Raw genomic sequence first — 22172 nt, forward strand, 5'->3', positions numbered from 1 at the left:
GAGGAAACCCCGGTTAGACTAGTTTAACAAGAGAGATTGCACCAGATTTCCTGAACACTTCATGAAGCAACAAGTTGAGAGCACCAATCACTGAGCAACATTTTTTAAAAATGCAGCAGTAGAACGAGCTGGACTTTAGGCAGACGCGCGCACACACACACAGTCGCTCCACCCTCATACAGACGTCGCACGAGCGAGGAGCATACATTCACTCAAACTCAAGGGATATTTAAAAGATATTTCCCGACTTAATGACATTTTCTAGCTCAAGCAGGTATTCGCGGCGTCTTCTAGTCACCCAGTCGTGACAGCAAAGACTCGAATTCTTTCTCTGTTTACAAATGATTCACGTTAAAGCAAAGCGTCGTTTACAGGGGGTTCAGTCATGCGGACGCGGATTCAAAAGTGGCTGGAGATAAACCTCAGATAGCCAGTCCAGAAACTACCCACATACATTTGCAATGACGCGATAAGACAACGAATCGTTATCTGTTTGACCAATTGAACCGATCAAAGTGCGAGCCAGACAAATACAAGACTTCGGTCAGTGAAGGTGAGGAAGAGGATTCGTTTGCCACAGGATCACTAAACTTGGCCACTTTAATGGGAACAGATAACGGTAGGCTCTCAAAAATATTAGTATTGTACAATTATTTGAATGCATATAGTGATAAAACATTTGAAATGTATTTAGATGTAGCTGAATGTTAATTCATAATGTAAAAGTCATGTCAATGAGCAACACTGTAGCCACATATAGCCAGTGTCACATCGACTCGACTTTTAAATGTAAAATGTTTTATCACTTTTTTGTCATTGAGCCTAAAACGTGTGTATATATATATATATATATATATATATATATATATATATATATATATATATATATATATATATATATATATATATATAGATAGATAGATAGATAGATAGATAGATAGATATATAAATGTATTAATGTGCATTTGCTTGCTGTAAAACTCAACATAACTTAAAATACCCTTAAACTGTACATTTGAACTGCTGGTGGTAGGTCATATTAGGCTACATACTGTATATCATTGCCCCAAGAGGGGTCACATTGTACATATTAAAAATTATATTTGCTTATTGTCATATTAGCTGGAATAAGCTGGTTTAAAAAAGGTTTGGTAATGATTAATAAAAGCCATTACTGGCTAACTGTATACATTAAGGATGTAAAGTTAATATTGCAGTCGTTTCAAGAAGTGAAATCTGCTCTGTGATGCTGATAAGCATCATAAAGACACTGGTTGTAAAATAAAAAGCCACATAGGCTAATGAATTAGGCTAAAGTTCATTAGGATTGCCCCCTTTTTATGAACGAGGAATAATAAACTAGCCATTAGTGTACATAGACAATGTAGAACCTTACCAAGCAAACACTATCAGCATAACATTCATTAAATGTCACATAAATCAAAACTGCATACTTGATTATAAGAAAATCAATAAATCAAAATGTACACGCAGATTTACTTAGGTTTATAAGGTGACTTCACTATAAGAGTGTATCCAAACCTTGTTAGATATACTTTTAAACCACAGTATAATGATTTTACACACACAATTATGCTTAATATTTCTAAATTTACAGTAAACTTGCATTTGATTTTTCTAAAATCTAAAATAAATGGCCATCTATGGTAAGGTAACACACCTACCTTCTGAAATGACATCATCATTACATTGTTATACCATAGAATTTCTACACTATAAAGTTTATCATGCACATATATAGACTGTATCTAAATGTTATAGATCTAAAATAAAGTTTTAAATTTCAGTGTAGAGCTAAAGATTTGTGATTAATTTCTGATCAGTGTTGCCAGATTGGGCGGTTTTTAATTAGATCGTGCAGGTAAAAAAGGCTTAGGGGATTGACAAGATTTGGCTGGTTTTGATACAGTTATGCAAATAAATTATTAAACCTTAACTTTGTGCTACTCCATTCATTTAGTATTGACGCCAACTCCTTTGTTAAAGTTTTGTCCCAATAAGATGTTCAGCAGTTTTTCAGCATACTGTAGAGAATCTAAGATCTTTTGCAAAATCCTGGCTGTCTCTTTCATACTCACACGTTTATCAGGGTCAAAAAATAAAGTAAAATATCTATAATAATAAATCAATAACATTAATATAGCTAGATAAAACTTTAATGCAAAGTATTTATAAAATATTTTCATCTTTAAACAATTTAAATCACCAATATTTAATAGGTGGTGTTATCAACACAGCAAGTGCAGTGTTTGGGTGGGAGGGGCGCAGTGTTTTGATGTAATACGGTTATGTTGTAATTTTACTATTGTGGTTCTGTGACTCTTGTTTGTTGGTTGCTAAAGGGTTGAGAAATTGTGACAGTTATAGTAACTAGGCTAATCTTTTATTTAAATACATTAAAATTAAATATTAATCTAATATTTTGAGTGTTTGTGTGTGCGTTTGGGCGGGTTTTGGACAGCTTTTGGGCAGTAAAAAGTCAGCTATATTTGGCAATCCTGTTTCTGATCCTGTTAACTGAGACTGCAACTAAAGTAATAAGAGAAAATTTTGACCAACCTTAATCCGTTTCTTCTTTCTGTCTGTTTTATCCCCTTTCTTAGTTTCAGAGGTAAAGGAGAAGGGGGACAGGTCACCATGGAAAGATATAATCGAGGATATAAGTGTTTTGCAATTGGTGTTGTCATTTCTTTTTTTAGGTGAGACCTGTTGCACCTACACAGAAAATAAACCCCAAAGTAAACAAGTGCTTATGGATGCAATATGATATACTCATCATTGCCTTATATGTGCCAAATTGACATTGTAACATTTCTACCACTGCTGTGTTTGTGTGTATGCGCAGGAGTGGCTTGTCTACTATTGATGATCTACCTGATGTTCACCTCTCTGTGGATTTTCCCCACTCTGTACTTCACCTGGCAGATCTATGATTGGCACACACCTGAGAGAGGTAAACACATTATTAAAACACACATTTACATTAAAAAATAACATTTCTGGATTAAAAATGTAGGCAACACTTTAGTTTAAGTAACAACTCACACCATTTACTACTGGCTTATTACCTGCAATCTTATTTTACATCCCTAATCCTACACAATACCCAAACCCAGCTACTACTTTACTAACTTTTAATAAGCAGCTAATTAGTAGCTTATTGAGCCCCAATTCTTAGTTGATGTTTGTTAATAGCGTGAATTATACATTCAAATAATGTAAAACTCTTTTTAGCAAGGGTGTAAATTTCAAATTATACGTGCATAACTTATATAGGGTTGTACTTTCAGTGTAGGGTTGTGGGTGGAAGGGCATCCGCTGTGTAAAAACAGTTGCCAGAGTAATTGGTGGTTCATTCAGCTTTTGGTGGCCCCTGATAAATCAGGAACTAAGCCGAAGGGAAGGTTAAATTTGTTCATGTTTTCTCTGTCCACTAGGTGGCAGAAGAACAAAGTTTGTGAGAGGCTGGGAAGTATGGAAACACTTGCGAGACTATTTTCCTGTGAAGGTAACAAGACTCTCATTATACCCAGAAATTAACATCTGTTGTTCCTCTGACTCACTTGAATCTCCTGTGTGACTCTCTATTCCTTCAGCTGGTAAAGACTGCTGAATTAAATCCCAATAAGAACTATATTATGGGCTGTCACCCGCACGGCATCATGTGTTTTGGAGCCTTCTCCTGCTTCAGCACAGACCGCAATGGATTTGCGGAAACCTTTCCTGGAATACGGTCCACTCTTGCAATCTTAGCCGGACTTTTCCGCCTTCCTCTCTTCAGGGAATACATTTTAGCTGCAGGTCAGTAAGAAATTAGCTGCAGTGAGACTCATTGAGTGACATGAAAACATTAAAGGAATACTCCACTGTTTTGAAAATAAATTTGTAAATAATAAAAGGCGATATTGATAGTGATAAGACTAGGAACTATACTATTATTCAAGCACAATAATGTAGGAACTTTCCTGTTGTAGCATGGCTGCAGCAGGCACACTGAAATTATGTAGCATCTGAAAATAGTACCCAGCTAGGTAACTAGTTACCTAGTATAGTTCTAGCCACATTAGTCCAGAAAATAAAAACTTTTAAGTTTCTGTCAGACTTTTTTATTTTTGAACAAGATGTTAATGGTCTAATCCAATTTAATGATTTATGCTAAACTAAGCTGAAAGTTCTCCCATCAGACCCAGAGATCAACTGAATGGATTTTAACTCTTGCGGAGGTTTAAGCCTATTTCCCCAAAAAAGAGGACTGTTATTTTAAGAAGTTTGTCTTCATTTACTCTTTTTTAAAGGATTGCTGCCTGTCAGTAAGGCAAGTTTGGATTATTTGCTGAGCCAAACTGGTGTGGGTAACGCTGTGGTCATCATCATTGGTGGAGCAGAGGAATCACTGACCTCCTCTACAGGAGTAAACACTGTGGTCATAAAACACAGGAAAGGCTTTGTACGACTGGCTCTTGAACACGGGTGAGAAAGAGACAAGAATAAGATAAAAAGACAGAGTATCAGCTGACTGAAATAAAACCTTGTTTTAAAGTAGATACTGGGACATACCAGGGGGCATAAGCAAACTTTCAAAGGGGTCACAGGAGGATTTGAAAATAATATTAATTATATAAAAACCTATTTATTTTATTGATCATACTATCAATATTCACACTATTCATTTTAAATTTTAAACTTTAAGACATTAAGAAAACAATGCAGGGATTTACATCAATTCTAGCTTAAAAAGTTATACTTTTAAGTATTAATCCTTAAATTAATGTTAATTATAATTAATTATCAGTAACATTAATATAAAAAATGTAAACAATTACACTTTAAATATTGAAAATGAATGATCACATTTCAAACAAATGTATCACATTTTCCCCTTCATGAACTGTTTGTTTCCCAGATTGGGTTTAAAAAATATTAAAAAGAAAAAGCTGTCAAAATTCTTGAGAAATACTAATATATAAATAAATAATTATAATACTTAAATATATTTATTTATTTTTAAAGATATTTAATATCTTGCCGTGAAGTGGTTGGTACTTCTATTGTAGAGGGCATTAAAAAATCTTTAAAAGTTACATTTTCTTCATTTGCTGAAACTAGGAATAACAATAATAGCTCCATAATTCCATTAAAGCCAACTACTGATTGTTCTTAAGCTTTTACTTTTTGCTTTCAATTACTTGAACTTTTTTAGCCACATTTTTGTTATATTGTACTAAATGGTTTAGAGCTTTGTATAACTAGAAAAATCATTAATTCTAAATATAACAATAATTATATATTAAATAAATGTTTATCAATTGTGTTTTATACAATTCTAAAATGCACCATATCTAGGCTATGACTAAAAAAAAACATTTTAGAGGATATAGACTGAAATAAGTTCAATGAAAGCTGTTGGGTTACAAATTTAAATTTAAAATATATGAATTATGTTTTTGCATTGTAAGATATATTCTGAGGCGTCAGCTTTGACTGCTTGTGTGAAAAAACAGCAGTGTGTCTCCAAAGTTATGCAAGTTGTAAATTCGAGAGACGGCTGTGTCTATTGTCTAACAAAATATAAGTACGCCAGTGCCAGGCTGCAGCAGTTCAGATTTTTGATGAACGACACAGCGACAGTGAGTTCTCATTAAATTATTCTGCTTTAAAGATGCCTGTAAAGATTCTCCTGGTGTATCTCTTCTTTAATTCACAAGACAGCTCACATATATTTATGTCATTATGAGTCATCTTGCAGCCCAAGTTGCTTACACCCTAGTGGACCCATGCTGCCTGATGGAGAACCTCTGTTTTAAAAGACAGGATGGTAATATGGGGAAAAAATTCAACCCTAATCAAGCAACTGAAAAGAATTTAGAGTAATAACACAGATATTATAAGAAGCAACTGCCAACTTCTAATGCTTTTCACCTTTCTAAATGTTTGATCACATCTCAACCTTTTGCTGTGTGCTCAGGGCAGACCTGGTTCCAGTGTACTCTTTTGGAGAGAACGAGCTGTTCCCGCAGGTGGTTCTGTCTGAGGGCAGTGTAGGTCGACGGCTGCAGGTTCTTTTTAAGCAGATTATGGGTTTTGCTCCATGCATCTTCACAGGAGGCCGGTGGCTTCTTCTGCCGTACAAACTTCCAGTCACCACTGTGGGTCAGTTGAAAAGACTTGCATCTCACATTATCATATTTGATTACTTTTTAGCTGCAACACTTATCAGTCTGTCTGCCACTGAAACATTGAAAGCAGATTGAAATTCAGTTAAAATAGTGATGGCTGCTTACGAAAGTGTTTCATAAATCTTCAAACCTTTTCAAATCTGTTTTGCATCAGTGGTTTGGAGCATATATCAAATTGGCATGGTCACGTGATTTCAGGAAACAACGTTCTATTACATCACAACGAAGTGTTTCCTTTTTTTAAAATCTTATCCACTCTCCTCTCCACTGGGGCGATCTATGAAATACTATTTAATGACCATAAATCGTGTATGCTTACTCAGATTGCCTCCCAATGGAAAATCACTGACCAGGATTCATTGGTTTTACCTGATCTTAGATCAGTTTTGTTAGTTTGTAAACATTTTAGTAAGGCCTTTATGAGAAAAATAGGAATAAAATTTGTTAGGTTTCTTGTTGTTCTGTTTAGTAGATGCCACCATGAAACAAACATTATATAAAAGAATGCATATTATTCAAACACTTCATATTTAATGATATTTGATTACAGGCTAAGTGCATTCATATATTTTAAATTTAGAGTTTACAATATGTTTCAAAAAATCCAATTTTGATACGAGTTTTTGTTGCGTTTACAGTTTTGACCAGCAGGTGTCCCCAGCATGTGGTGTTTGCACATAGATGTATATACACTAGATATAGCATAGGGGCCCTGAGCATGCGTCAACAGCGCCGCCATATTTGTACAGTGATCCCACGACATATGTCATTCAACCGCACTAGTCAAGACAGTGTTACTACGTGAATATGCTGGACTTCAGCGCTGTCTACGGGTGTAGTAACGAGCAAACAAAGAAAACACAGCACAAAGGCGGAATATTTCATAGGTAAGATTTAGTTTTGTATGTTTTGAACTTTGGTGCTAACTTTATTGATGATAATACAGTCTCTTACTGCAATCTCCATTAGGCAAAGTAGCATCAACTCACACTAAATACTTCATATAAATAAAATCAGCAAACAATGCAAAAGAAATATGACAACGAGATGCTGCGGTGCCAGAAACTTATTGTCGGCTAAGTGAAGGAGTCGTTCATAGCAGAAATTCACAAACGAATCGCTTCCTCTGTCAGTATGAGAATTGAAAGCAGGAAAGGGGTGTGTTTCAGGGCACAAATTAGATCTAATTTAACAGGGAGAGTGGATAGTAGTTACATACACACAAATACAAGCTTTTTGTCACAAATGCCTGTGTGATCACTTATCCGTCAATGTAGAAAAGTGGTCAAATTATGATTTTCGTTATTAAAAAAAAAATTGCATACTAACCTTAAGGAAAACTCCCAATCATAGATATATGTATACATGTGTATCTCTGGCTTTGGATGGCCACAGTCCTCCACTGCAGCTTGGTCCCACATTCATTTCAAAGGAGCGCTACCCTGTAGTAAAATGGCGGCTCTATTGACGCATTCCTTCCACGAGACAACAACAGGGCAAGCGACATCTAACGTATATACTTATGGTGTTTGCATAAACTGTGTTTTGAATGCTTTGAAACAGTGCATCATTTTGCTTAGCAATTGATTAAACCTTTTCAAAGTTTTGAAAAGCTGGATTAAAGTTGCCCTTCTTTGATATGATTGCAATGTACCTTTGTGTCTTCCAGTGGGCTGCCCCATAAACGTCCCTCTGGTGAAAATTCCAACTCAGGAACAGGTGGATCATTACCACGGTTTATACATGGCATCTCTGGCTGATCTTTTCCACAAGCATAAGACCAGCTATGGACTGGCAGAGACGCACGAGCTGCACTTCATTTAGCAGTGCTGGAAAGCACAAAGCCATTTAAAAAGCTGACTGGGATATAATGTGGGGCTGATATAGGAAAAGGACAATGCACTTATTTCTGTACTGTTCCATGTGAATGTTTTAACTTCTTGGTTCTCTGAAATGATTCACAAAGCACAAAATGAACCAAATGAATACGGAGATGGGCATTTGTCTGTAACAAAACACTCATCCTTAAGAAAGGCAAAAGGTTTGCTTACGGTTATCTCAGCTTTGTTCTGTAAATTTGCACTGAAATTTTTACAACATGTTAGTGTTTATTATAAAGGTTATACAAAGACTTTTGAAGAAAATCATTTTTAAAAATTGGTTTAATATAAATGATTTACATATGTATTTTGTTATGTCTATTCATGTGAAAGATTATAAAACCAGCACATTTTTACAACTTCTAGTTATTTATTTGTTCCAGAACACAAAATTGTCTAACAGCATAAACAATTATGTACATATATTAACATACAAATGTTTTAAGAATATTTACAAAACAATGTTCATAAACTCTAGTACTGGGTGCGTAGTGCTACCACCATCCAACTTTTCTTTCTGCCAAGTGAAGTCATTTACTCTGAAAATACTTAAATTGCAGTTTTTCACTCTGCTACTTTAAATATGTCAGAGCCAAAGCTTACTCGCCACTGAAAACTTCAACAGCTACTCATTACTCTGCCAAAAGATTTATCCATTTAATACAAATATATAAAATTTCAACTGAAATGCCGGGATGAAAGGTAGTTATTTTACTTACTTACATGTGTTTATTGTGTGTGAGCAAGTGGCTGTAATGACTTTGGAATATAAGTTATACAAGGAATATAAGTTTGTAAAATTGTTGTATGATCCACAAGCGTGCTTTACTTCTGTTCATACCGTCAAACCAGATCAAACTGTCCACTTTAGACACCTGAAAGAAAAGGAAGTATAATCTACAATTATTACATCTTGCTTGCATTTTCTTATCTGTTAACCATATGTGACCCTGAACCACAAAACCAGCTATAAAAGGACTTATTTTTATTTTTAAATGACGAATTATATATATATATATATATATATATATATATATATATATATATATATATATATATATATATATATATAATACAAAATAAATACATTTTCCATTGTTGCATACTTTAAGATAAAACAATAATAGACCCTTTTTCACATTTATGGGTTTCTCAGCAACAGAAGTCGTCATAGAAAAAAGAAAACTCCTCAATGGTGTTATAAAGACATTTATAAAAAAAGGGGGAAAATAGTGTGACACTAGCTATGTTTCCATCCACCTATTTTTATGCGCATTTTGGATATGCGCATAAAATAAAATAATAATAATATCCATATCGATGGAAACGCCAAGATGCGCATACATTTTGAAAATGCGCATAAAAAAACGTATGCGCATAACCGAGTAGGATAAACCTTTATTCAATAGGAAAAGATGCTCACAAACTATGATGGAAACACTTTTACTGCACAAACTCCACCATGCGCATTAAAAAAAGGTCATGTGATTTTATTACAAGAGATCATGTGATGATTAAAAATGTGTGTGAATGGATAAACCAGCAGACCGAGCACATTATAAAACATCTGAAATGTTGTTTTAGTCATTCTAAAACGCCTTACCGTTTAAGTATTAGTGTTATTATATTATTTATGACCTCCAGAATCAAGAGTGTCTGAGCTCCGCATCCGACACCTTTAAACGCCACCGCGCCTTCACTGTGTGCCAGGATTGCCTTCTAAGGTGCAAGTCACTTATTAGATGAGGAAAAGATTGATGCAGCTTCTCCTACTGCAGCAAATTCAGTTTTTACAGTTGATATTTGGTGCCAGTTAATCAGGAAGTGATGATTTTGTTCGCTTTGACTCGTTGGATGGAAACGCTGCTTTATTCGCACGTCTTTTATGCGATAATTCAGTTTTGCGCATGAAGTTAATTCACATTTTTGGATGGAAACATAGCTACTGATAACAGCAGCCAGAACAATGTCAAAAATATTCTCAGCCCTATAGACACTGCATTACAAACACCTCGCATAAGCGGTAATTCTTTTTTTGTAATTTGACGCAAAGATAATATAACACATACAAAAATGCAGAGCGTCGCTAGACCCAATTTACAAATCTCCATTGCCCCAGTAAACGCTTTGAGATACGATTTACTTTAAAAGCAAGTGTATTTATTGACAGTGGTAATCCCAGAATAAAGACGTTATTCTCTATGAGCAACCGAACCAATGCTGATGAAAGCAATGTAGTTTAATCAAAAAGCAAACTGAGCGTGTGCAGAGAAAAAACAAACAAAAAAAAAAAACGTACCCGCATGCCTCATGCACCGCTCCTGATTGACGCTGACACGCGACTCTGCTCCCGGTGTAAGTCCCGGTTGAGAACATGCATGCCGAAAAAATATCTGTGCCGCTCATGCATTGTGAAACTGTGTTTTAGAGGTGGGTTTTTCAACAAAACAAAGTCTAAATATTATGATGGTGATCTTATTTAGACTAAGCATGCCTCCTGATAGATTTTTAGCATGAAGTAAAAAGGAGGGATGACGAATCAGGGAGGTTAGAAAAAAGAATTCTCGGCCATGAGTTGGGTCTAAGACAATACACAACAGATAATTCTATAAAACATCTTTTCTTGTTTTCTATTGTCTATAGATTTTTATTCTATTAAAATTAATATTCATGCAAAAGATTTCTTAAATTATCTTAGCATCACTTCAGTTGTGTCTTTAGATAGTTTTCTAGTTACATTTAGAATTCATTCATTTATTTAGAATGGTAATTGTATAATAACAATAACACTGTTATTTATTTATAACTACATATACTCTTTTGTATATATATATATATATATTTTTTATTTTTTTTTTAAGGGGAGCTGTGTCTAGCAATGCCCCTGCATAATTGTTCATAGATAAAAAAAAAAATAAAAAAAATATTAAAAACTTTTAAGGATTTAAGATTATGATGACCGTTAAACTTGTCATAACAGTCTTGTGAAAAGGGTCCATATTAGACCAAAATACAAACAATTTAAAATATCTGAACTCTGAGGGCCAAAAGAACAAAATTGGATAAAATTCTGAGAAAATCTAAACATGTAGAAAACGTAAAAACTATGGATCTTTGCTTAATATTCTAATGCTTTTTGCGCACAGGAATATCAATCATTTTGACTCATACAAAGAGTGTAGCCAAAAATATACTCTTACAACTTAAGACTGGTTTTGTGTTCATAGGTCACATATGCCATTTATTATCTGACCTCTGTTAAAGTACTGTTGTTTCCTCCACCCACACATATGTGAGTGAGTGCATTACCTGGTCTCATGGTGTGTTCCTAAACATCGGACGCAGCAGTAGCGAGCACCACACGACACACAGGTGTAGTTTGAAGGGAAGCCGCACACTGCACAGAAATGACGCTGAGGAATCTTAGAAGGCTCCGCACAGGCAGTCAGATAGTTTGGACCCTCACTAACACTTAAGTCCTGGATTTAAAAAAAAGAAAGAATAAATGAATTGCATTTATCAAGAAGTACAAAAAGAGCGAAAAAATGTTTGGCTGCCTGGTTAAAAAAATTAACAATATTTTTATACTGTTTAGACTTTTTACTCGAGCATTTTAACTTCCTTTTATACTAGAATGTGACGCTTGTTATACTGTCATAGCAGTATTTTTTAAAGAACAAATTGTTCCGTGTTTTCAAAATAACAGCAATGAAAACTAGATCCTAGAGTCAGCATAAAACATGTTGTGAAAGTCTGGCATACGTTTACCATATTATCTCACCAATGGTGATTAATATTGAAATTATAAACTAAAACCATGTAGAACGCTTGATCGCTGTGGTTCTACATACAGGGGTTCGTTCTTCATACGTGGAGTACTCAGTTAGCTGGATTTGGATATTGACAATTTGACACGAACTAGGATCGTTTCGTTCTTCAGAGCTGATGCGAGAGTTGTTGTCATGGCAACAGTTCTGCTAGGTCAACCCTGATCGGGAGCAGGTTCAATTCATATAAACAGGATTAGATCGGCTCAGTTCAAGCAAAGATATTACAGAAAGTATGTTCCGAATTCTGATATTTTCTGACAGTAGTAGTTATATACACTTGGGAAAATGGTACATATTTTTTAACTATATATATAAAGTTATAGTCATTAATAAAATAATAAAGTTATACATATTAATAAAACGTATGCAATCTGCACCCTCGAAATGAAAGTACAAAGACTGCCATCTGGTGGTGCAAAGAGAAAACTTATTGATATGAACTTTTTCGATCGCTTTAGTACAAATTGTGTATAATAGAAATGCACAATATGTGACTTTTTTTTTAAGCAATAATACATTTCAGCAGTCATAAACATGTTTTGATAGTTAATATGCCAGTGATTTGATACTTCACAAAAGTAGCAGACATCTTTACCAATATGAAAATGCTTTTGTAAACAACCAGTTATTCTTTACACCGATTAAAAAACGGCTACTATTATAAAGAAAATCTTTTCTAAATGTAGAACTACATTGATTTGCATTGAAATACATGATGAATACTCTTGTCTTGACAAATGAAAGTGTAAAGCCTGCAGCTCACAACAAATGTGGAAAGTTCTTGCGTGTCATATTTAACAAACCATACTGCTAATTTGATGTAATTTTGCTCACATGGATAATTGAATATTAATCAGATGATGTCATTACGCTGCTATGCCGTCAGCCAATCGTTGCATTGCTGATCATGATTTCGAGGATTGATAGATCTGTCCTTCATAACACACGCAGCGATCTCAGATCAGTTCATCCAGACATTATAATCTGATTCGCCAACTTGTTTGAAGAACCAAATTAGCGAGATATCAGTTATCAAGATTAAAAGATCCAGGATCAGCCAAATCATCTTAGATCATTTAAGCGAGGTACGAAGAACGGACCCCAGGCAAACCTTTGAAAACAGACCCACAACTGAGAGTTCCTGCAACAATCAGTTGCAAACAGAGCTGCAAAGCTAAAGGTGTACCACAAGTAGAGCCAGTGGCATAATTCAGTCTGTGAATTAGTGCTCTCACATACATACATATTTCTCTCTCTGACACTAAAAGAAAGACATATGTAAACCTAAAATAATTGTTTTACTTTAAATGAGTAATTATAACTGGGGCAGCATAGTGGCGCAGTAGGTAGCACAATCACCTAACAACAAGACCGGCTGGGTCAATTGGCATTTCTGTGTGGAGTTTGCATGTTCTCCATGTGTTTGCGAGTGTTTCCTCTGGGTGCAAAGACATGCTGTATAGGTGAATACGGTAAGCTAAATTTTCCGAAGTGTGTGAGTGTGAATGAGTGTGTGTGGATGTTTCCCAGTGATGGACTGCAGCTGGAAGAGCATCCACTGCGTAAAACACATGCTGGATAAGTTGGCGGTTCATTCCACTGTGGTGACCCCACATTAATAATGGGACTAAGCCAAAAAGAAAATAAATGAATAGTTATAACTATTTTAAATTTGATTGTGTCAATGTAATATGGAATTGTAGGTCACTCCATTGTTAATGTGTGTGTATGTGTGTGTGTGTGTGTGTGTGTGTGTGTACATTTGCATGACGTATCAGAAGACAAATTTGTACAATTGTAAAATACATGTGTATGACACAGTTATTACAAGCAGAAGGTGACTTATGACATTGCATAATTGTTGTCTTTTTCCAGAGAAAGTAAAAATGGCCAAAGTTAATATACTTTGTCCATTTTTTGGAGGGTTGGGATTAGGTATGTGGTTTGGGTAGAGTGACATAACAGTAGCACAGTATAGAAACAACAGAAACCTATGAACGATGTCTACGTGTGAGTGTGTGCGTGAGAGAGAGATTATTTTGCAAAGTGTGAAACGGAGAGCGTGTTTATGACATTGGCTCACGAAAAAGTATTTGCTATTTCCTTTGTGATGCTGAACTATGAGTGACAAACGCCTCACCTCCTCCTCTAGAAGAGTCTGGAAGTTTTTGCGAAACCTCTGTTTAAAATGGTCCCCCCTCGTCTTCTTCCTCCGCTTGCCTTGAAACCAACATCCAGCAGACAAGAACAACAGAAAGAGTCAGAAACAGAGATGAACGCACTTCTTAAAGCACATGTGTCAAACTCAGTTCTTGGAGGGCCGCAGCTTTGCATAGTAAACTATTAGTCAATTAGTCAACTAATTAGATAAATGAGTTTGATCAGGTGTGTTTAATCAGGGTTGGAATTAAACACACCTGATCAAACTAATTGAGTCTTTTAGGCTTGTTTGAAACGTGAGCAACAGGTAAGTGTGTTGAAGCAGAGTTGGAACTCCAGAAACTGAGTTTGACACCCCTGCCTTAAAGTAAGGTTCAATGCGTGCAGGATGGAAGCGGTTGGTGCACAACACCGACTCCATTCATTACCGGATTCGTTGCTCTCGTCGAACTGCGGCAGCCGCTTGACAAGCTGCGGGAGACTCGCGTGAGGATCGTCCTGGAAATTGTCTTTCTCGAGCGCTTCGAGCTGTCTGCTCAAACGGCGCAGCCGCGTAGCGCTGTCCAGCACCCGCCGCTGGCCCGGGTCCTGTGAGCGAACTGAAGACAGACATCATATACGTACGTTATGTACAACCGGACATACATGATCAGAGATGCGGACTGGCAGAGGAATAAAAAGCTAAGCTGTTTACATGTGTAGGCTACAGCTAACAATGAGAAACAAACGTTGCGATTCATTATTTATAACTGTTAGGCTATGTTTAATTTAACTCTGCACAGTTATCAACCAACTGTTTAAAGAGGCGTATATGGAAAGCACACATACCAGCTATCTTTTTCTCCGCCATGCCCGGAAGTTTAAGACGACAACAACCACTCTTCTTCTACTAGTTAAACTGTACTGGTTCTTAGTCTATGTGCACTGGCGCCATCTAGCGAAATTGCTCTGTACAACGTACTTGGTGGCGCTGTCACAAATATTATATCTACTATTGAACACGCTGGGGACAAAAACGCAGCCGCAGCTTGAGCTTAAAAACAGACCCAAATTTAACTTATGATCGATATTTTCAAAATGATCTATTTTAAGCCTCGGTCACGTCTCCATCACCTCAGTTGAAATGAAAGGGTGAAAAGGGCATACAACTAGAGGAAAACCTTATCACATAGGCTATATTATTAAATATAATTTATATTCTAATACATTAATGAGCAAATGTAGCCTTTCTGTGTTAGTTGACTTAGCACATACCCTTATTATTATCATTATCATTATTATTATTATTATTATAGCCAATATGCCTAATTATGAAATACCTTCTTGGGGATTATACATGCAGGGCAAACTTGGTCAATTATGTGTGCCACATTTGTAGGCTACTTCCTAAATGAATTTATACATAGGATATTATAGCATGAGAAAAACAATTAGGCCAAGTAACATCATTTTCTGTTAGAATCTATCAATGAATCACTTATACTCACTCACAATCACTATAACCTAGAGTAGCTGTGCTGAAGCTGTTCTTTTAGCTTTTATAGCTTTGCCTACGAAAGTGAACAAAAAGAAAGTGAAAGCATCTGCACAGTGACTCATATGATCCAGGATTCAAACCACAAGCAGCAGCACAAACCACTCTCTGCATCTCAAGATGACAATCGGTGAGTAACATAGCCTACTTTGATTTATTTTAATTAAATTCTCAAAAAATCGCGAATATACCACTGTAAAATGTGTGCTAAGTATTACCATTGTGCAAATGTGTTTATGAGGTATGAAAGTGCATCATTACCGATCGAGCCTGAAAAAAACTGTTTAGAGCGCTCATCTCTCATGACCAAATCGATTAAAATATTAGGCTAAAAATAAATTAGCTTTAAAAAGTACACTTTGTTTTTCCACAACAATCAGGTCGCTCAACTTGATCTCCACAAGCTTGAAAAGAGTCCAGAGTGCTGCTGCAACACAAGCTAATTATTAATCCAAGATAGAGAGAGAAAGAGAGGTCCTCTGTTCGCAATAGGGTACCGCCCAAAGCAATAATAAAAGATTTCATTGTGCTACAAGCTGGTGGAGCAGGCGACAATAAGCGCCCTGGGGTTATTCTCAGAATAAACGTCAGATAAAATGCGGCGTCAGATAATGTAAACAATACTGGTCATGATTATACCTTTACGCGACGTTTTATTTTTCGAAACAAAAATATTAAGTAATAGCGCTAGAAAAGTATCGCGTGTGTATTTAAATATTTTAAACACACACGTACGTGTCTAATAAAAAAGTAGACGTAGTAGAAATACTACAACTGTTTTAATTACAGGCATATTTTAAAAAGTTTTCATCTACTCGTGTTCAGCAGAAAAACACGTTCAGAACAAGAATGTTCAGAGCGAGTAATGAAATTGTCATTTTGAGTAAACTATAAGTATATTATTTTGCACACAGCCCCTCCACTACCCAGATAGCACATAATTTTGGCCCAGATCTGGCATAAATCTGGCACAGCAGGCATTTATCCAGTACTGGCATACAGCACGTGGGCCAAACAATACATTTTTATTATTTTTAAATAAAGAAAAAAATTCTTCCAATCAGGTCACTTCGAGAAAAAGCATGCCTAAAGCACGCCTAAAGTGCAATGTAGGCATGGGCCGGTGAGATTCTGACAGTATGACAACCTTGGATTAAAAAAATATCACGGTTTTACGGTATTGTGATTACTGCTCTAAAATGTGTTCTTGTGTACAATATGTACAAAAACTTTTTTCCCCTTTGAACTAAATATTTATTTTATTTTGGGAAACATTTAAAATATTTTGAAAAAGTAAACATATCATGCTAAATTATTCATATTCATAAATGATTGACTTTTGCTGTCTTTGTGTTTCACGAACACCGATTTCTTTACCAGTTAAACAACATTTTTGGATCTCTTTTCTGCTGGAGATAGTGTTGTCCTAAAAAAACAAAAATAATAAAATAAATAAAAGCCTAAATAATAAAATCGTACACATACCTTGGAAACGGTATTACTTAAAACCTTGACTTTTCCAAACCATCATTCATTGGTTTATCAATTTCATTACAGTCGTGGCCAGTTCAGGCTTAGTTATGTGTTATTAATTTGGCTGAGACTTGGCCCAGATATGGTCCATGTTTTGCCCTTGTCTGGAGGCCAGACTTGGTCCAGTCATGTATTGTAATCCACTGCGGTATGTGGGCCAAGCAAAAGCTGATTGTGTGGGCCAGAGCTGGGCCAGATATATTTTGCTATGTGGGTGTGCAGTTGTGTCAGAGTATGAATGTCTTAAGAAATGTATTTATAATAACACCGTACTAAAACCTTGTGTGTATAATAATGGTAAGATATTTTAAAGTGCTGTTTTCATGTGACCTTTTTAAAATGATATCTATTTCAAAATTTGATCTATCTTTTTACGTTTGTGCACAGGTCAGACAATGAATAGGTTTATAGATGATTTCCATAAGAATCTTCGTAAGGAGGTATCTGGCCTGAAGGCCACTTCCATTGAGTGTTGTGATTTCATACTGTACTTCTGCCTCATCACCTCTCGTGCTGGAACTGACATTGATGCTGCAATAAACAATCTTAAAGAAGTTGCAGGTAATATACAAGTTTAAAGCTGAAATTCACAATAAGACACAATATTTACAATTTTTGTATGATCCAATTAACAGTGCACTTTAAATTGCCTTACAGCTGTCAAACAGGTTATCATTGCTGTGCTTTATCCCACAATTAACCCTGACAAAATTATACCAGACACAAACAATGCTATTAAGAAAGAGAACACACATTTTGTGGATTTTCTGCTCAACGAGGATGAAGGGTTCATAAATTGTCAGAAGAATAAAGATGCCATCAAGAAACTTGCGAGGTACATGAAGTCCAAGGTAGGTCTGCTTATCAACATGGCTATTGTCATGGCATTTTCTCAACTATAATTTATTAATAAAAATAAACAAAGTTTTATATATATTTTAATGATTTTGATGCATCCTCTTAATTTATTTATTATTCCATTTTTGGAGATGCTGTTGTAGATTATTTTTCTAATGTTATTGCATTAATTGGAGGTTGCATTCTCTAAACAAGGATTTTTTCCAGATTTTATCCATTTTGTTGTAATAATACTATTATTTCATTACATTTATTTCCAATTCAGAATCTGACTTCATATTATTTGCATGGCAAGTATTCCAAGTTTAAATTCTTCTCTATGATTCTCCTGCAACATTATATCAAAATGTATTAATTATAAAATTCTTTTTATATAAAATGTGCTTCATATTTTGTTCCAAAAGATCATGGAATTCCACGTACACACTCATATCAGGATGAAGAAGCAATTCCCTTAAACCCAGGATGACAACAAGATGGATCTAATGGAATTGTGGATTGTTTCAGAAAAAATCGTGTTGCATTTGCTTTTATCGGTTTTGTCATTTTTGGCACTATTGCTGGATTAATCCTATATTATTCTTTAAGATACTAGCTATCAAAATGAATAAAGAAATTACACTAAAAAATAATGACTTTTTATGAAAAAAAAAAGACAGCTGTGGATGCCAGAAGAGCATAATTATAGCAGCATACTTTCAGCTTTTACAGATTTAACTTTAACAACAAACCACCATAAATCACTAACTCATAAGTTATTGAAACACTAATATATAAAAGTCAAATGATAAACCAAAGCTAATTACAAACAGCTTAGAAAAAAAAGCTAAATAAGCATAGGTGTCTTTCAGGCTATACTAACCATCATGGTAAAACACAACATTTTATTCTACAAAATTACATGTAGCATAAAACACTTTACATAACTGATGAGAAAAACTATAAATGAATTCAGTGAATTCTGAATTCGCTCCAAAATCCAAAATTGATTTTTACTGCAGCATTTTAACAGCCCTTTGCAGCTAAAATCTCAGCAGTTGTGAATTTTAGTAGTAATTGTTACTAAGCTTCATATAATAAACTGCATGAAGAGAATTAAACTGAAGGTAAGTGTGTTTTTGTGATACACTCTCAGAAAAAAATGGTACAATGTGGTACCAAAGAAGGTACAAACCCTTGTCACTGGGGCAGATAACTTTTTATGGAAAAGAGTTGTACCTTAAGACAAAGATACAAATTGCAGTACCATTGCAGTTTGTACCTTTAGGACATGATTTGTACCATGGGATACCAAAATATACCTTTGGTTTTTAAAACCTGAAGACACAATATTGGACCTTCATCAAAGGTACAAATCTGATCTATGAAGGTACCACTACAGTGACAAGACACCTTGTACCTTAACAGTGTCAACTGTGTTCCTTCAGGAACTATTTAAAGGCATTTTGCTTTATCCAAAATTACGTCAATTTATTTTCAGTAAATATAAAAAAATCTATTACACTAAACTATGTTTTTAAAAAAGTTTATTTTTGTGTAAATGCCCCTTTTCCATTTACAATAAAGAATAAAATATACTTTAGTATAAATCAAAGATCTAATTTTTTTGTTAAACTTTTCACAACATTTTTTTTACAAACGTTACAGAAATACATTCTACATCTACAATATATAACATTTATTTTCTCCAATTTTCACACAATACCTTTGTATTGACTTAACAGTTTATTTAATTGACTTAATTTTAAAATAGCGAAATTTTAAAAAGTATTGTAATGAGGTGTGCGCAATGTTTGATTAGCTTTACAAAACTAAAATATCTGCATCAACACTGCATATGCAGGAATTTTGCCAGTTCACGTGCATAGTGGAAAGCAAATGCCAAAAGGTGTGTAGAGCAATAATGAAAATGTATTTATCAGGAAATGCTTACCAAATATTTATTAAAAAAGCTTAAATGTTTAGTTTACAATAGCTATAGTTTTGTTTTCCCAGTTGTTTTGTATTATATAACTTAATAATTAATGTTTATGAGTTTCTTTAAAGGTTCAGGACACCCCGGAGAACTTTTTTTTTGTATTAACAGATGTGTGTGTGTTGAGCATCAGTTAAGACAATGTTAGCACCTGTCAGCTTTAATTGTGGGGAAAACTGGATAATTTTGAGCTTTTGTCAGCTAATTTCAGCTTCCGGGTTTAAAATGATTTTTGGGGCGGGATCAAAATCGGCGACGTAGCGCAGAACTGCAAGTGCAATGATGACGCGTCGGTTTCTCATTATTCATAGCGGAGTTTTCTTATCCTATGAGAAGAGGCGGCTGCTTAATTATTCATGAGACCTGCCATATCTGCCAGTGTCAAGCCCGAGCTGAGAGACACGGAAACCACGGCACAGTATGTAGCCGTTCATGAAGGCTCATATGCGTTTGTTTCCATCATCCACGGGGTTTGTTGCATGTTTTCCCCCGCGATCTTGTCAAAGCCGATCCTACAGCAAAGCTATGTGCGTGCTGATAGCATTTTTGTCGGGAGAGCAGCACGAGAATTAGAGAATGGCGGATGCTGTCTTTTATCAGGAGTTCGTTTACATTCAGACACATCACTGTGCTGCTGTGTTTGCCTAAATCCTCCAGATTACCAGCAGGGCTAATGGTTAAAACAGACAGGTCAGGAGACCTGCTGCACTGAGTCTGCTGGATACGGGGATTGAGGGAGAAGTCCTCATTTATAGGGTTTACATGAACACACATCTTTATAATTATATAAATTGTTGTTGTCTGTATATGAAATTACGAATAACAAATGTAGCAGGGCATTAAATCACTGTTCATTTCTTTGCATTTTAACTTTGTAAACTATAAACTCATGCGTCTCCTCTTTGTGTCTCATTTTGTGAGCTAACTGTCAACAACAGTTTTGCGCTCCCCTTCTCCCCTGCTGGCCACGCCCACTACTGCCCGATGCTCGCGGAGCTCCACGCCCATTAATCAGGCATCTTTTGAAAAAATTCTGAAGTAGACTTTAACCGAAAGAGGGGGTGTCATGGCCCTTTAAACATATGATTTAAATGATGATTCATGTTTTAATATGGAAATTATTCATAAAATCACTTAGCCTTTCCAGTAATATTTATTGTCATAAATATTGTAATAAAGGAGATGTTCAATACTTTTGTACCTTCTTTATGGGACCAATTGTTTACCTTCATTTGAGTTGTACCATAAAAGGTACAGAACAGTATCATAAGAGGTATTTTCTGTACAATTAAGGTACAACTTTTACAAAGGTACAAAACTGTTCCTCTAGGAACATTATTTGTACCACCGTGTACCTTTTTTTTCAGAGAGTGTATATTACAATATACACAAAGTTCACAAACACTTTAGGACAAAGTGACAAAATGCCTTTTGAGTAACTCGTGCTTTTTTGTTAATTGCTTTGCTTAGCCCTTTACAATTTTGATTTGTTACACTATGTCTGTTTTATACTGTGTATGGGTAAAAGAAGAAAATTACTTTATATACTAATAGATCTTGTCTGGCAAGAATCATTTAATAAAGACTCTAATAAAAGATTATGAGTTCACAGTGTAGCCTGCAAATGGTCATTAATTGTCATTTATAATCTTTACACTTTGCTGCTGTCTTAAACACCACAAAGTTTTACCCATTTATTAGTTGGACAGTTTTTAGCACTTAAAGTCTTATACAATTTATAATGATCACTTATTGTTTTATTTTAACAATTGAATGTTGCGTGTTGTATGAGTTTTAAATAAATATGTTATGCTGAATGCCAAGTGGATGTTTAATATTATTTCTATGCATATAATAATCACTCTTGTAAAGTGAATTAGTTTTATGTCAGAATGGCACATCTCTTTTTTAATCCAGTGAATTTAGCAATTTCCACTGTTTCACTTCTCCATATGTCTTACGATATATGTACTATTTAAACTGGTTAGTTTTCAGTGGCTGAAGCATTACAGATCAATTGGAAAGGTTTTGGGCATCGGGCATCATTCAGCTTCCCAGATCCGGTTAATTCCCCACAGTCTTCTTTATCTGAAACATTATTTGGTTCTCCTGGGGCCTGTTCCATGAACCAAGCTTACAGAAAAAGCCAGGCTTATTTTAGTAAGTCAGGTTTATTAATGCGGATTCTGTTTCATAAATAAAATT

At 35.1% G+C, this 22172-nt stretch overlaps 3 protein-coding genes across 5 annotated transcripts; 2 read left to right on the plus strand and 1 right to left on the minus strand.

Annotated features, from left to right (window-relative positions):
- Window positions 1–155: 155 nt before the first annotated feature.
- Window positions 156–8434, plus strand: mogat3b (monoacylglycerol O-acyltransferase 3b). The gene is made up of 8 exons (NM_001008626.4): window positions 156–619; window positions 2625–2720; window positions 2867–2974; window positions 3459–3529; window positions 3618–3822; window positions 4317–4491; window positions 5987–6171; window positions 7867–8434. Exons 1-8 carry the CDS (start codon window positions 604–606, stop codon window positions 8019–8021), a joined length of 1011 nt encoding a protein of 336 aa, NP_001008626.2. The 5' UTR covers window positions 156–603; the 3' UTR covers window positions 8022–8434.
- Window positions 8428–17022, minus strand: znhit1 (zinc finger, HIT-type containing 1). 2 transcript variants are annotated; one of them, XM_073950116.1, is made up of 5 exons: window positions 15863–17022; window positions 14496–14666; window positions 14048–14127; window positions 11387–11556; window positions 8428–8952 (listed from the first exon to the last, which is right to left on the minus strand). In XM_073950116.1, the coding sequence occupies exons 1-5, from the start codon at window positions 15903–15905 to the stop codon at window positions 8931–8933; spliced, it is 486 nt and encodes a 161-aa protein (XP_073806217.1). In that variant the 5' UTR covers window positions 15906–17022; the 3' UTR covers window positions 8428–8930.
- On the plus strand, window positions 15656–21785 carry si:ch211-271e10.2. 2 transcript variants are annotated; one of them, NM_001328146.1, is made up of 5 exons: window positions 15685–15731; window positions 17522–17695; window positions 17792–17985; window positions 18258–18282; window positions 18397–18726. In NM_001328146.1, exons 1-5 carry the CDS (start codon window positions 15722–15724, stop codon window positions 18459–18461), a joined length of 468 nt encoding a protein of 155 aa, NP_001315075.1. In that variant the 5' UTR covers window positions 15685–15721; the 3' UTR covers window positions 18462–18726. The 2 variants fall into 2 exon arrangements, with proteins under 2 accessions (XP_017211512.1, NP_001315075.1); XM_017356023.4 differs by lacking the exon at window positions 18258–18282 and having other exon boundaries at window positions 15656–15731; window positions 18397–21785.
- Window positions 21786–22172: the final 387 nt, after the last annotated feature.

The sequence above is a fragment of the Danio rerio genome, chromosome 5 (genome assembly GCF_049306965.1).
Source record: "Danio rerio strain Tuebingen ecotype United States chromosome 5, GRCz12tu, whole genome shotgun sequence".
Taxonomy (NCBI): domain Eukaryota; kingdom Metazoa; phylum Chordata; class Actinopteri; order Cypriniformes; family Danionidae; genus Danio; species Danio rerio.